At 42.1% G+C, this 15,727-nt stretch overlaps 1 protein-coding gene across 1 annotated transcript in view; it reads right to left on the reverse strand.

Annotated features, from left to right (window-relative positions):
• Nucleotides 1–15,727, reverse strand: part of LOC133956924 (plexin-A1-like) — a 192,594-nt gene that overhangs the window by 41,240 nt on the left and 135,627 nt on the right. Inside the window, exons 8-9 of the mRNA XM_062392292.1 lie at nt 14,464–14,563; nt 6,505–6,619 (exon numbers count right to left, since the gene is read on the reverse strand). Of these exons, the coding sequence (XP_062248276.1) occupies nt 6,505–6,619; nt 14,464–14,563 (215 nt within the window). The remainder of the gene's footprint in view (nt 1–6,504; nt 6,620–14,463; nt 14,564–15,727) is intronic.

A 15,727-nucleotide genomic window follows, 5' to 3' on the forward strand; every position in this document is an offset into this window, starting at 1 on the left:
TCTCCTCCAACATTTTTTTATCAGACATTTTCCGACTTTGATCGTTACTTCCACTGCCAATAATGCGTTTGATATTTCTACTGTCTTTCTCCTCCTCAGAGTATGGCGTCAAACAAAGTGTGGTATTGGCACCTGTATTAGAAAACTCTTTAAGTGACTCAGCCTGTGTCTGAAGCGCCTTTACACTGTCACATAACAGAACACTTGTAATTACCACCAAGGAGGTTATGCTTTCATCAGCTGTGAGTCAGAGAAGACCACGTTAAGTTGTGGTGCTGATCTGGATCAAGGGATGGATCAAGGATTTTGTTTGACATCAAGTTTTTCAACATTTCTGTACATTTCCAAAGAAATAGTGAAGAGAATCTTGTGAGAAAAGAATGCATGTGTTCAATATCAATATCTATAAACAAATTAAATCTGCTGTGGACCAAGACAATGATCTGAAGGTATCTGATCTCAATACATACTAGTATAAAACAGTCGAGTGAGGAGCACTGACACTCCGGCTGATTCACCTCTTTCTCCTCCTCAGTGCACCATTTAGCAGGTTGATGACCGTTGAGACAGTGAACACCATCAAAACTCTTTTAGAACTTAGTTCCCACACAAAGATTACTCATGTGCCTCAGTGAAGCAGGAGTAACAGTAGATTGAGTTATATTAAGACGCCTGCAGGAGGGAGAGGAGCGGTCTGATTAGAATAAAGCAACAGAGGAAATCACGCTCTCCAGTGATAACGATAAAGGGAAACAAACAGAGAGTGTCCTCTTGATGTTTACATACATCCATCATATTCATCTTTACCAATGGATATGTTCTGCAGACAAAAGTAATCTCTCTAACTCCGAGGCAATCTTGAGTTTAAGCAGCTGAGCTTCCAGGGAAAGCAGTAAGTAGGGCAGATAGCATTAGCCAAATGACATAGAATTATTGAGTAGATGCTAAGAACACACAAGGCACAAGGTGGTGTCCTGACCCTGAAGTATCCTTTCATTTATTGAATACTTAAACATCACCCTCATCCTCCTCACACTTCTTCATCCCATTCCTTTCAACAACCTGCTCGCTACATCTTCTCCTTCTGGTCAGTCTTCTGTTAGCAATTTATTGTTAAATGACAGGGCAACATGTGAGATATGCAAAATTAGTAGCTACAGAAATCTTACCAGATAAATATTTGTTAAGGGAACCAGCAGGATGGAAAATACATATACACTTTAATATATATATGTTTTTTTTACAGAATAATCTTTTCTTCTAATTTTCTTTATGTGCTGTTTGCATATAGTTTCATAAATGAGGCCCGTAGCTGTTTTAGCAAGCTCACTCCTTCTCTAACAACTAGGCCACATCCACACCCCTCCCCTTATGTTTTATTGTGGATGCTCCACCTTTCTCTTCTCATCTCATCTGTCTCTCTCCATTAAACACGGCAACGATCAGAGAGGCATCTGGAGATGCATCTTTAAGCTTTAATTCACTTTGAATAATTAACACACATGTGCACGGGCATAAACACGCACACACACACATGCGCGCATGCACACAAAAAGCTGATTCTATTAGTGGCACAGCCAGAGAGACTCAGGGGGAGAAGGGAAGCTCGGTCGTTGCCAGCCCCAGCCCCAGAGTCTCCGAGGTGGGTATCTCCGAGCTGTGTACCAGGCTGATTCCTGCAACCAGACACAATGGAAGGGCAGCTGTAACTCTGACCCCCTCAGCTGAGACACACAGACGGGGGGTCTGGCTCCTGCTAAATTACTTGTAGAGGAAGAAAGAAATGGGTGAAGATGAAGGAAGAGCTCAGTGGGTTAGAGGCCAAAACAGGGAGAGCCCATGTGGATGGTGAGATGCACGGCACGGTTCAAGCACTGATAAGTGAGGCGTGTGTGCTTGTTGGCACATGCATACATGCATGCCTGCGCTGGTGTGTCCTATAAAGGTGAGGTGACTACACAACTCACTCATCACATTGATTCATCATCTAATTAGCAGCACGGAGGCTAATGCTGATCCATCTATATTCACCTTCTTTGCATCTGGAGGCAAACACAACCTGCTAATGATTATCATTGATGCTAAGCTACGAAGCCAGGGGTTCAATCCCCCGTGCTGCAGCAATGCATCATGGACCTACTGTATTTCACCAACAGTAAGGAGGCCAGCTTCAATATCATAAGAGGAGGAGAGAAGAGAGAGAGGGAGGGGAAGAGAGGAGAAATAAGATATAAGGGATGAATGGGGCAAATGGGAAGAATGGGAGGAGGGCGGAAAAGAGGACAATACATGTACCACAGGGATAAAACGGAAGATGAATGAAGGAACAAAAGGGGAAACGAGAAAATAAGAAGGGACAGACACATTTAGAATTAGAAGAAAAAACTATATAGGGGACAAGGGAAAGAAGCTAATGAATGAAGGGAAATGAGGGATCACATAAAGGAAGATGGAAAGAAAGCATGCGAGAAAGAACCGTGTGAGGTGGTGAGTTGCAGTTCCACTTATTGAAAAGGTCAGTGCCTCGATAGTTAAGCTCCTCTGAACGGCTGAGGCAGAACCAGCTCTGGCTCATGAATTATGAGCATGTTGATCCACAGATTCACATGACTTCCCTCGGCCCGAGTCTTCATGAACAGCTTCAAGCTTCACTTTCCTAAAAACTGAATAAATTAGTAGAAAGAAAACATTTGTCTATATTCCACGCCTCAGTGCTTCCTGTTGCAGATGCATTAAGAGGAAATTGATCCAGCCTGGGTGAAAAAGCACACCTTTTTTCAGGTGAATAGAAAAATACCACTGCACTAGAAATAAAATGCATGGGCTTGGTCGTGGGTAATGTGTTTCTTGAAGTGAAAAGATCTGTCATCGTGATATGCTCTATCTCAAATAGACCAGTGGCCCTTGTAACATCCATAATCATCAATTCTTCACCTTCTTTTTTTTAATGGAGTTTGACATTTTCGCCAACGCACATGGTCTGACGTCGGATTTCTAACCACAGCATCGCTCCCACAATAAAGAGATGTGATCTTGTTATGTACTTGAGGGTCCAACACTCGCAGGTCAATCTCAGCTTTCAATTAGTTGCACTCCTTTTTTATGACATCAAATAACTAGGGGCAGCTGCACAAAGTCCAATCATTAGCTTCAACTGACGTCATGTCAGCATCAGTCGGTGTTGAAGACAACAAGATTGAAAATTAGCTTACTGGTCGTCTGTAGCCCACTCGCCATTTCTTCCTAAGGCTAACCGCTGCCAGCTAGGTTAACCACACAGGTAAAACTGTCAATTCCCAAGTTGCACTGTGGGTAATGTTGCCAGTTTATGACACAGAAGAGAAGTGTGTAAAATAATAATACATTACTGTACATATCTGATTCCAACGCGTCCATTCCTCCTCTTTTTCATTTCAAATGTCTGGCAGAATCATGACGTCCATGCAAACCTATTGCTTTGAGTTAACCAAAGAAAAGCTGAAGTTCAACTTTTACACGCAGCCAGTTGACATCACACTGCATTGTGGTGAAAATCCATTTACCTTACCTTTATTTATTTCTGTCCTGATTATAAGCTGTGAAAAGTAAACTTGTGATAACTTCCCACATTGTTAATTTGTCTCTCTGATACTTTTCCTTTATATTTTGCCACATTGGTGTCTGCGCTACATATACTAATGGCACATCCAAATCAACATGAAGGCAGTATTAGGGTATCATCAATAACCAGCAGCTCAGGTCATTACTAATGATGAGATTGTTGTTGCACGGAGCTGAAGCCTTCATTGTGTGAGCAGCTTATTATGACCCATAGTTACGGTTTATTGTGAGGTGACCTCTGGCAAAAAGGATTAATTATGACAGGAACAAAGGAGGAAGTGATGATGAAGATGGTTGGACAGGTCAACAAAATATAAGACGTTCACACAGGGGACACTGTTTGCTTCCTGTGCGAAATCGAAAGTCAAACAGATGATTTATCATATAATCATACGTTTTTTTATTGCTGTTACCGTAACTGCAGTGGTCTTCTACAACTTCTGCTGGTTCGCTCATATAAGTCATTTCAGGCTAAGGACAAACAAACTGCTGTATACAGTGGTTTCGGTCGGAGCACTTGTTTTACAGAGCAATGAAAATAAAAAATAAGTCACTTCTTGTCAGAGCTGCCGTCTGAAGCTGTTACTTGGCAGCGACTTCTTGTCTCGGCTGTCAATCATGTGCCGCGCTACCTATTTAATGGGACATGAAATATCCAGAATAAAAAGAAACGCCATTCAAAATGAAAACTTAAAACTTAATCAAACAAGCAGGCAAATCACAATCAATCGATGAATAAGCAGGCGAGCTTGTAGACAGGAAAATAAATGCCAACAAACCTATTTCTTACTTTAGCTGTTCCTTTCTAGAAATACTAATCTTATTTTCCTATTTTCTCTAATCTGAATGAAGATATGTTAGCCGACCTCAGGGGCGAGCCTCGGCCCAGTCTGTTTCACCAGCACAACGCTGAGATTCACTGGAGCAGAGCAAATTTGTTTGTCTCCGTGTTTGTTTCTCCCATTGTTTGTGTTTATACACATTTCCACTGATGGTCTTCTCGAGTGTTTCTCCGACTCTGGCAATTTTCTGCCTGGTCGCCCCTAATGTGCCTCAATGTTTATTTGCTGTCACAATACAGCTGATTTATATATATTTACATACCCAGGAAGTGATGGCAGGGACTTATGTTTACTTTAGGAGGGCAGGAATTATACATTAGAGGTTTTCTATTTACACACACGCACGCACATGCTCACGCACACACACAGAGAAATTGATAAGAGTGTATTTTTGTGATTTACATGTGGCACAGATTCACAGATGCTATGAATTTGATCAGATATGAAGTGAAGTCAGCCTCAAGAAACGTGCCAGATACCTTTGGGAAGATAACCAGCGTAGTGTGAATTCAATCACTTTGGCAACCGACTGCTAATGACACAGGGGGAAACTTTTTGCGACAGCGGAGATGGGCTATATGGCTTTCAGCAGGAGCTGCAGACTGGCAAGTTGGAACACAATCTTGGCGAGAGGAGATAAACGTGTGGCGACAAAGCTGCTTCGGCTACGTCTGCTTCTGCCGGCTCAAGTGCACATGTGCATTGCTTATTCAATTCAGAACATAAGGAAACATCAAAACACCATGCGTCCACCCCAAAGCCAAAAGCTGTCACTTCACTGTCTGCTGCTTTAATACCCATAATCCATGTGAGGATGTGGTGTTGACACTGGTACTGTGTGTGTTTGTGTATGTGTGTGTGTGTGTGTATGTGTGTGTGTGTGTGTGTGTGTGTGTGTGTGTATGGGTGTGTGTGTGTTTGTGTGTGTCTATCAAAATTCAACAGAAGCACCCTGACATTCAAAGAGTCTTGGTAACCATAGCAGCGGTTGCACCAAAAAGGCATCAGAAGAGGAAAGGAGAGAGCGAAGGAAAATAAGAGGATGAATTGTTGCTGCACTTCAAATAAGATGAGGGTGGATGTCAGCATGCTGTGTTTACATGAAGGATGAAACATGTGATGACAGGGTGTGTGGAGTCAAGTGGTATCTCTTCCATACACACACACACACACACACACACACACACACACACACACACACACACACACACACACACACACACACACACACACACACACACACACACACAATTCTCTTTTGCCCAATTGGACATCATTGAACAAACACAACTCACTCCTCTGGTACATTTCACAGACACATGCAGAAAATCTCCTGAATAAAATGCACATTCAATAACACATACATTGAAGCAGAGTATACACACATACAAACCAGAGAAAATCTTATAACACCTGTACGCAGACACACTTGCACATTCATATTTACACCTCCTGCCTGTATGTAAGGTCTGAAAGGCGTCAATGAAAGGTGAGAGAAGAGAAGGGGAGAAGAAAGGAAGGGAAATATTTGTCAAAAGATTTGGTTTTTCCCGATAACACAAAAGCTGACGTCTTTATCATTGTTACTTTTGTGTTTGCATGAGCGACAGTGAGAGTTACAGACGCAGGGGGAGACAGAGGAACTGTGAAAGGCAGTGAGCTCCTGGATCAATGTTGCCTTTCAAGCAAATATAACATTGAGAGCGTAGTGCGAGTGCCATTTGCATACTCATTCACCCTGCCTTGTTTATAAGTAAATAAATCCAGCTCTGCTTGGAGTACAACAGCTGCTGCTGGGCCACTCATGGTAGCACACACATGCACATACGCACAAACACAGGTCCCAGCTGCACGCTCTGTAGTGAGACAACATACTTGTGTGTGTTTGTGTGTGTGTGTGTGTGTGGGGGTGGGTGGGTGTGTTTGTGTGCACTCATCTATTAATACTTGTGAATTTATTACATGTGCTAATGAATTTTTGGGGTGTGAATTTTCTGAAATTGTGTCTGTTAATGTGTGTGAGTGCTGTTTGTGTGTGTGAGTGTGTGCGCTTTACTCTCACCTCAGAGGTGTTGACTCGTCCCTCCTGGAAGGAGCAGTCGCTGGCATCCTGCGTGCACATGTGCCGATATTTGCACCAGTAACATGGGAAGTTTCCATTTACACATGACAGACACCTGTAGTGAGAGAGAAGAACATGCAGGAGTTTTAATATCTAAAGTAAACCTCTCTTTTTCCTTGTATGGTCGGCTATGATGACAATCATAACAATTATTCATATTTGTTTTTTCTAAGTACTTTTTTTTTTCTTGATCAAAATGAATCCAGAAATGAAAGGTGTGACGGAAACTGTACAACCTGGAAGAACGCAATCATTTAAATCAACAAAAAACAGCAAGATGCAGAGTAAAGCTGGGGTTGCGTATACCTCACAACCCCAGCTAAAGCCACTAGATCTGGATTTTTGTTTGGAACTGCACCAAACTCCACACAAAATCAATGAATTATCCTCTGAGAATTTCAAAAAATATCTTGCAATGTGAAAGAAAGGGAGAAAAGAATCCTGAATCCTAACCCATACCGCATACGTCCACCAATGTAGTGATAATCTGTTTATTTACGGATTAACCACACTGATAACTTAACTAATAGACAGACAAAACAAACAAACCAAGACAAAAACATAACCTGCTTGGCGGAATAACGAATGTCATGGGCACAGGTTGTCATTACTAAAGTTAAGTAGTTACTCTTTGAAGAGGGCGGGTCTTAAATAACAAGCGCTGGCCTGGCGGTAGAAACCAGAGTAAAGAGAGAGTAAAGGGAGAACAGGAGCGAGGTTAGTGCACTTGTGTTTTTCTCTGCTATTTAAATTGCTTTTCAGTAAAGAATGAAATACCTTTCCCCTCCCGTTCTCTTGTCTCTGTAGCTCTGATCTTCTTTGGCATCCCAGAACTCAATTAACTACTCAAAAGAGATGACTAATGCAGTGTGAACCCGCATTAGTCATTAGACAATTCTTTGTTGGGGATTTGTAATTCTTTAATTTCGTCCTTATTCAGTTATCTGGGAGCAAATCAAAAAGAAAAACTTGTAGCAACATTTAGAAGACAAACACATCGAAAAGTTGCCAAATTTTATATTAAAATATGCTCATTATTACCAGGATAAAATCCACCGACGGAAAGCCCAGCTACCATGACCTGAATTCATTATAGATTAGGTACGATATGCTCAGGGAGAACTGATGCCAAGTCAAATACAGAAAGAGTGGAAACACGAATCAAAAGCAAACCTCGGCGTATCGTACACTGACAGGCCAAGCGTGGACATGCTGCACCATAGTCGCACAACATCAAATGTTTATGGTCAGATCTCAGGAATTCAGGTTGAACTGACAAGTGGAAGCGTGGTCTTGTGCATTAAGACTTCATTCCAGCTGTCAGCGAGGCCAAGAGGAAACAGCAGGAAGAGCGCGAGAGAGAGAGAGAGAGAGAGAGAGAGAGAGAGAGAGAGAGAGCGAGAGAGAAACCTTGGTGATCCAATCCTCTCCTCCTGTTCTCCATGCTCGCAGGCTTACACAGAACTAAGCTGGCAGACCAAGATAAGTCGTTTTTTAAATAACATTTGTCTTTTTTTTCTTCTCAAGAGTTGAGGAAGCAAAGTGACTTCACACATTCAAACGTGGATTAACAGACAAAAGCACGGCCCTCGTCACGAGCAGAAACAAAGAGCAAGGGAAGATTGTATAGGAACACAAATGTTGGTTTGGGTTTTTACTTTGTTTGTGTGAGAAGTTAAATTGAGTTTTCCATTTAGCAAAGAGTCTTTTCATGATGAAAAACAAGAAATTAGCTGGATTTCATTTCTGTTCAAACTCTCAGTGTAATCAGGATTGAAAGTGATTTTATTTTTATATGAGTGCTGTATTAAGCTTTCATTGTCATTGTGACACCAACAGGGAGAAGAGGAACCAAACTCTATCTTCATATTCTTGTAATTTCAGCGTAGTCTTTGTCAGCTCAGTGTGAACTTAAAATCAACTCCGATTTTTGTTTTCAAAAATGAATAAAAGTCAAAAGTTTAAAACAATAATTACAGAGAGTGACAGAAGAAGGTGCTGTATGACTTTAAACCTGGAGTTCTATCCCAGCAACAACAAGTCCTGGCTTTGTAATCTTTACCCCACTTCCGAACCAAGCTTCTCTTAAGTGGCTCTAATTACACATCAGACCTGTCACTGTTCTCAGTCAGACCTCCTACAGATCAACCCCCACACAGCCACTGCTCTCCCACACACATCCTTCCTGCAAACTGACAGGAGACCTGTGGGTTCAAATGTACAAAACCATCATCCCGTCATCACTCTACAGAACTGTTTTTTTTTTTTTTGTTACAGTGTAACTACACATTAATATGCTTGTTATTCACTTAAGCTACATTTTTGGAAATGGGCCCTTGGTTATGAGGACAGATTGTACTTTGAAAATAGATTTAAAATGTAACGCTTAAAACCTTTTTTGCAAAATCCCCAACTGGGAAACTTAGACACTTTCAGTCAATCATTTTCTAATTTATTAATTTTTTGTCACAATCAACAACATCACTTTCATTGATGAGACCCTGTTACAGAGCCTTCGTCACCTGTTAATTCAGAGTTTATCAATATTGAACCTGTTACCTGTCAAACCACCATGCTGTTAGCTTAGCTTAGCAAGAGAACAGCAAGCAAGCAGAGGGAAAACAGCTAGCCTGACTCTGTTTGAAGGTGAGCTAGTTTATATGCTAGTCGCAAAATTAAGTAAAAAGAGCTGGAGAAAGATTTCATATTAGAGTTAAATTCCTCAGGTGGCCATTAATCCACTGAATTGTTGGACTGTTTCTGCTGGTTGTCCAACTTTACACCATCCTGTTAATATGGCTGAGTATGTTTGATCTGGTTTTAGGGTTTAAAGCTGTTTAACATTTGTTTGACTTTCAATCATACTTCATTTGAGAGTTAGAATCGAGGATTATAGTGAGGATTACTTATAGTGGCATACATTTAAAAGCATTTAGGACTAATTTAACAAAGCAGTGGTATGTTCAATATCCAAAAAATCTCTATTATTCTGTTCGGTTGTTTCTATGTTTTTTTTATCTCAGTTGACTGGGAATAACCAGTCAACTGGTAGCCTGGCGTTCTACGGGTTAGAGACTGTAACTACAAGACAAAAAAGTGTAATAAAGAACTCCTAAAATCCTTTTCTAAAGTTACATTTTAAGAGTAGCATAGTAGTAGACCTAACAATCACCAATAAATATGTTTTCTGCACATGTATATTGTTTTTCCTTTTGTATATTTTCTATTCATCTAATGCACAAATCAGATCCGTTCAAATTAGCTTTTCTATTCTAATGTGAGAAGAAATGTGATTCCCAATACTGTAACTGTTTTGCCAGCGAGTGATCTCTGCCAAACTAATCCCAAAACACCACAGTAATGAGCCACCATGGGGGTTTAAAACCAGTACTCCAAACTGGAAGACGACGGCTCAGCTCACAATACAATCCTGCTGCCAGGGAGAGTGGCATTAGAGTAGATTTCTTTCTAATCCTGGCTCTGTCATCGTCCCTGTGTCCTTGGTTTATTCCGATCTTCGAGGGTCAATTCCTAAATCGCCTGTATTAGACGAAAGAGTGACAGAGGGGTCTGCATATAGCCAGAGATAAGCTAGTCACGACAAGACTGAACTGCAGTGTGAGGTTTGTAATCAATGCCAGTGGATTTCCATCGGAAGAAAGGTGGACTGAGGTTATGCTAACAGCGTGATGTTTGTTAGTAGAGCTGGTGAGCCAGTTCCTCCTCGCTATTAACCCCGGGGTTCATCGATTTCTTGTTGCAGCCACATGTTCGCGCACATTCACGCGGCCGTGCGTGCACGCTCGCGTCTGCGATGGCACTCACACTTGTGGAGCCGAGATGCGCTTACACACAAGCTGTCACCCAAGTTGACATCCTGGCATTCCTTTGAGTCACCTGGGCAGTGGAGACTTGTTCTACAGTAGAGCTGTCAATGCCTGGACAACTGGATTGGGTAAGTGGCTGTGCTGCTGCAATGTGATCAATAAAATCCCCTGCTATTTAACAAGGCCTAGCAACAGAGCCGGGTCAAAAGCCTTTTCATCTCCTCAGAGTTGTGGTGCTAGCGAGGCTGGATCGATGGAACAAAGCCGTTGATATGCGAGCAATAGACCTGCACAAAAGCACCTATGTGTGATCATCTGCTCATTTCATTCTGGTTAATATGGATAGAGTAGTGAGTCTTTCCTAATCAGGGGAGAAGACAGTTTTATCTGATGCTCTCCAAAACATGTCAACATGAGCCAACCCCAAATCAAACAGGCCGGTGACATTTAATGGCAAAACAAGCAGAAATGGTTGAGGCCTTATCAGCTCTTGATCCTGATTGTGAACAAAAACCTATGAATGGTTTGACATCACTTCTCCCAGGCATGTGAGCAGGTTTTAGAAGACGGACAGAGAAGACCAAGTGTGCTGGATTTATGCGTAGGCCTCCTTGTGTTTTATCCAATAAAGCTCCAAAGAGAGCAGCAATAAAATGATGCACACATGATTAAGTAATGCAGCAGACGAGCCAAATGAAGAGTTTAGATTCTGAACAGGGGACTCATTACAAGATATTACTGCATCTTGTCACAGGGATGTCCAAAAGCAGTTAGCCTGTGAGTCTCAACCCTCAGTTTAATTAAACAGGGTCACATCCACGGAAAATTGGACCAACAACTATACTGTCTAAAAAAATCCACTAATGGACTCTTAACTGTTTCTAACCAGAGGATAGCTGGTCGCGGAACAGGAGGCAAGAGCCAATGGCCAGCCTACAAATGACAGCCCCTTCCTGGGCGCCAAGGCGTGGGCCTCTCCCCTCCCTCGAGTGTGTCTTTTCACTGCATAGATTTCCGCTCTTTCATATTGTAATGGTCATTGTGGCCTACGGCTGGGGCGCAAACCTTTTAGCTGTGTGGGACGCATTATTCCTGACACAATGGGCACAATCTCTCTCCCTCGTTCGCTAACACTCAGCTCTATATATCTCTCTTTCCCTCTCCACTCCTCCTTCAGTTGTCTTTTCCCTCTAGAGCTCTCAGGGAATGTGAATGTTCCGCCTTGTCCCGCTCTTCCCCGCAGCAATCTCCCTCCCATTTGTTTCCCTTCCTCTCTTTAAAGATGAATAATTCCTCCCCCCGCTTGCTCAATTAAATCATTCCAAACCTCTTTTTTAATGCAAATTTCGAATATTGTAACAGCGTATGCAAATAGCTCGCAGAGTAATTTCCGAGTGTGTGCCTTCTGTCTCTGCGTGGCCCTTCTGGCTGTGTGCACCTGTTTGTGTGTGTTTGCAGGAGAAAATGTTATGGCCAGAGATGCGAGAGCTTAGGCGTGTTGCACGAGGCTGTATGACGTTCCACACAAGCCTTTTCTGGGCCTGTGGGCTGATACTGTACGTCTCAACGTCCACTGTCAGGAGTCCAGGCTCCAACACGCCCACGAGGAAAAAGTCCATTATCTGCCACTGGACTCTGGCGCCCGGCGTTCTGCAGTAGTGTATAATATATTTGCGACAGCCTCTGCGGTAATAATTGCTCTTTGGTGGTATAGTCATCCACAGGGGCCTCAAGGGGCCAGCAAAGCCATCATCAAAGGCTTAAACAGCAGTACGGCTGTTTATGCAGCAACAAGAGGAGGCGGCTTTGAGGGCTGGTTAATCACGGGAATGGAGCATCACACACACACACACAAACCCCCCCTGCATGTTCACAAATATGACACTATAGTGCTAACCCATAAAACAGAAACTCCTCATGTTCACACACACACACACACACACACACACACACACACACACACACACACACACACACACACACACACACACACACACACAATCACAATCACAAAATGAATCAGAGCCATTGAACTAGGCCTGGAGGCTCTGAGAAGTGGCCCAGGTGAGCTCTCTCTTCAAGCTCAGTCCATTATGACCATCTCCACACAGGCACCCTCGCTAGGTCTAATTAACGGCCTATTACTATGCAGATGTATGCAGGGCCAAGAGCAGAGTGCAGGCAATAAATGGGTTTGATGAATGAGTGCGGGGCAACGAAAAAAAAGGGGGGGGGGGGGTTGGAGAGGGCTAAGTAGGGTCTGGGGATGGGGGTGGGAGACTTGTAAAATGAGCAAGTGGGAGAAGAGAAAGTGGAGGACGGTTGGAAGGCAGGACAGGAAAAGAGAGTCGTGGGGACGAGAGAGGTTGTCAGGGAGGGATGGTGGCTTCAAAGCCAGCAGCCACAGTGCACAGCTTGTAACAGAGCTGATCCAGGAATCCAAGGTGTTGTCATAATCAGTAGTTTTTACATGTCGGTGTTATGTACTTTTGCAGTCATTCAGGAACAGTCATAAAAACGGAGGAAACGGATGGAAAAACGGATATTACATCTCCTACTGCGAATTTTCAAAACCAATAGAATAAATACATGCACCTCTCTCGCATATGAAAAAAACAGACTGTGAAAAGGCTTTAAGTGACCAAAAGGACAGTGTATCTTGTTTATCATTTGGTCGAGAAACAGGAAGAAGATTGATTAGAAATGTTTATAAGTGACAAGCTTTTTCTGGGAAGCTCTTACTTTTTTATTTTGGGGTTTTTAATGCTATAAACATTAAGAAAAGAAGTAAAGCTGTCATCAGTTTATGTTTGGCAAGAGAAAGAGAACTCCACATTAGGAAGGCCACAGATTGGTTTTTATTTGGTCTGTATCGACACCCGCAGTTTATGCGAGATGCGAGTTTGTGGCAGGTGGAAGAGAGAGAGAGAGAGAGAGAGAGAGAGAGAGAGAGAGAGAGAGCAGCCAAGAGTAATTTAGGGAATGACATTTTATTTGTTTTCGTTTAACCTTCATTTAAGGTGGCAGATCAATTAAGAACAGATTCTTTATTCATTGTCAGGATGATCTCACTGCTGCTCTCTCTCTCTCTCTCTCTCTCTACTCTACTACTCCCTCCATCCTGTCTTTGAACTGAAAGTTTTTGTCACTGGGGTTGAAAGCATCTTCATAGCATCACGTTTGCAGCTCATCTCCTACACATGTAATCAGATGTATCTTTGTAAAATGCAGAATTTAACTGCACAACAGGTGTCAGCAACGCTTGTGTTTGTTTATCCACGTTGAGTTCTACTCTCGTAGCCAAAGCTAATGCCGGTTGTATTCTTCTGAAAGGGGGTCATGTTATATGAGCCTGACAAATCAGTGAAGCTGTCATGGCCCAAAAGGCGGTTTTGATTATTTAATCCATCGTTTTTTCCAACATTTCAATTCCCGAACATCGAAACCATCCAGATTTTAAACTAAAGTGGGGCTAGCAGCATTTCCAAACGTGGTTCTGAAACTCCTAAGTAGCTGTAGCCTGTATCTGTGGTCCCTCTCTCTCTCTTAACAGAGTCAGCTGCACAATAGGTGAAATCTGTTTCCATACCAGTGCTGAAAAGCCAATCAGTATTCCAATGCTTACATTAGGGATAATTCATTTCAAGGAACACAACGTGTTTAAGCTTCCTCTGCTTGGCTGCTCTTCTACGTCTTGCATGGTTAGGAATCCATTTATATTTCAGTCACCAGGGCTCCCTTCATTGCTTGAGATTTAATTAAGTAATTGATTTGTAAAAAGCTTGAAAACATTGAATAATGAATTAGCAGAGGTTGCATGCTGTTCTCTCCATTCCCCCATTATCGGACTTATTTTCAGGCCAACATTTTACCACTGTTGTATTTTGAAAAGCACCACAGGCAGCGCTCGATTGATCACTGCTACCCACCAGTCTGTATCCTGCTGGGTGTGTCATATCCTTGTGTGTGTGTGGATTAGCTTTCAGGGTAGTTCGGATAAAATGACAAGTGAACAATGACAGATCCTTTTCTAATTCAAGTCTAAAAAGTTTTAAAACACACAAAAACTCACGATCGGTGGACACTGCAGTTGTAGAACACAAAGTCCACGCTGGCAAACTTCTTTCCTGTTTCCTTCGACTTCAGATACAACTTGATCACGCGTCGATCACCTGGAAGGACACACAAAACATTCACTTTAACTTATTAGTCCCTTTCTTCCAAATAGGGTCCTCCTGTTTTTGGATAGTGCAAAACTCACTCATTGTTAGTGTGTAGGTAAAGTTTCATGAAACCAGGATCATGCGCAATCACAGTTTTCATCCATTCCTGTTTACATATAGTCAGAAAATAATGGGATTTTTCCTTCCAGTATGCGGTTGAGCTGTTTCCACTAAGCTTGGAGAAGTGATTGTTTTTTAGAAACATTCAATTAATTTATTTACAAAATCTGGCATATTTAGTGACATTAAATGTGAACAAGTCAAATTTTGTTTGGTACCAACTACTGCATACTTCTTTCAATTATTTGTTACACCAGTGTTATTTATTGTTGTTAAATTGCAGCTTCTCTAGATGCAATATAGTGTGTCTTTAATATTGTGAACCTTTTCCTAGAGCAGATACATGTAGTTGAAGGGGGGAAATGATACATCTTACGTTGTTTTTCATGTTGAGTGTATATATTTGTTTTATGACAAATCAATTATTGAGGCATTCAGACCACATATTTGTTTCTTTTATATTTCTATTACAGGAACTATACAGTGATGTGTGGGATTGCTCCTCTGTGGCAGAGGTGTACGCACTGCACTGCACTGAGTGCCGTTCCAGTTTAGGTGTAACGTGCAGGGGAGAGCGTGGCCTAGGGGATAGAGCGGGTGCTCTGCAACAAGAAGGTTGCCGGTTCGAATCCCACTCTATCCCATCTGCATGCCTAAGTGTCCTTGGCAAGATATTGAACCCCTAGATGGCCCCTCATAAAATGATGAGTGTTCTAAAAAATGTAAGTCGCTTTGGATAAAAGCGTCAGCTAAATGACATGTAATGTAATGTAATGTAATGTTGTGCACAGTGTTTCTGCTGGAGAGTGCAGGCAGCCTGGAGCAGAATCAATGGGATTTGTGGAGAAGTTGTTCTGCGGAGGAAACGGTTCAGCTGTGTGCATACACTGTATTACAAGCTTTTATTCAGTAAGGTTTAGAATCAGTAGTTTCTCATTTTGACTCTGGCTGTAGTGAAAAAGCATAATTTTTGTGTTTCAAACAGTGGAATGGACAGGCTGAATGAAGCAAACTAATTCTATTTGTGCATCCTTTTCAGAGAGTGCAGCTTCC

Source organism: Platichthys flesus, chromosome 7 (assembly GCF_949316205.1).
Source record: "Platichthys flesus chromosome 7, fPlaFle2.1, whole genome shotgun sequence".
Lineage (NCBI taxonomy): Eukaryota > Metazoa > Chordata > Actinopteri > Pleuronectiformes > Pleuronectidae > Platichthys > Platichthys flesus.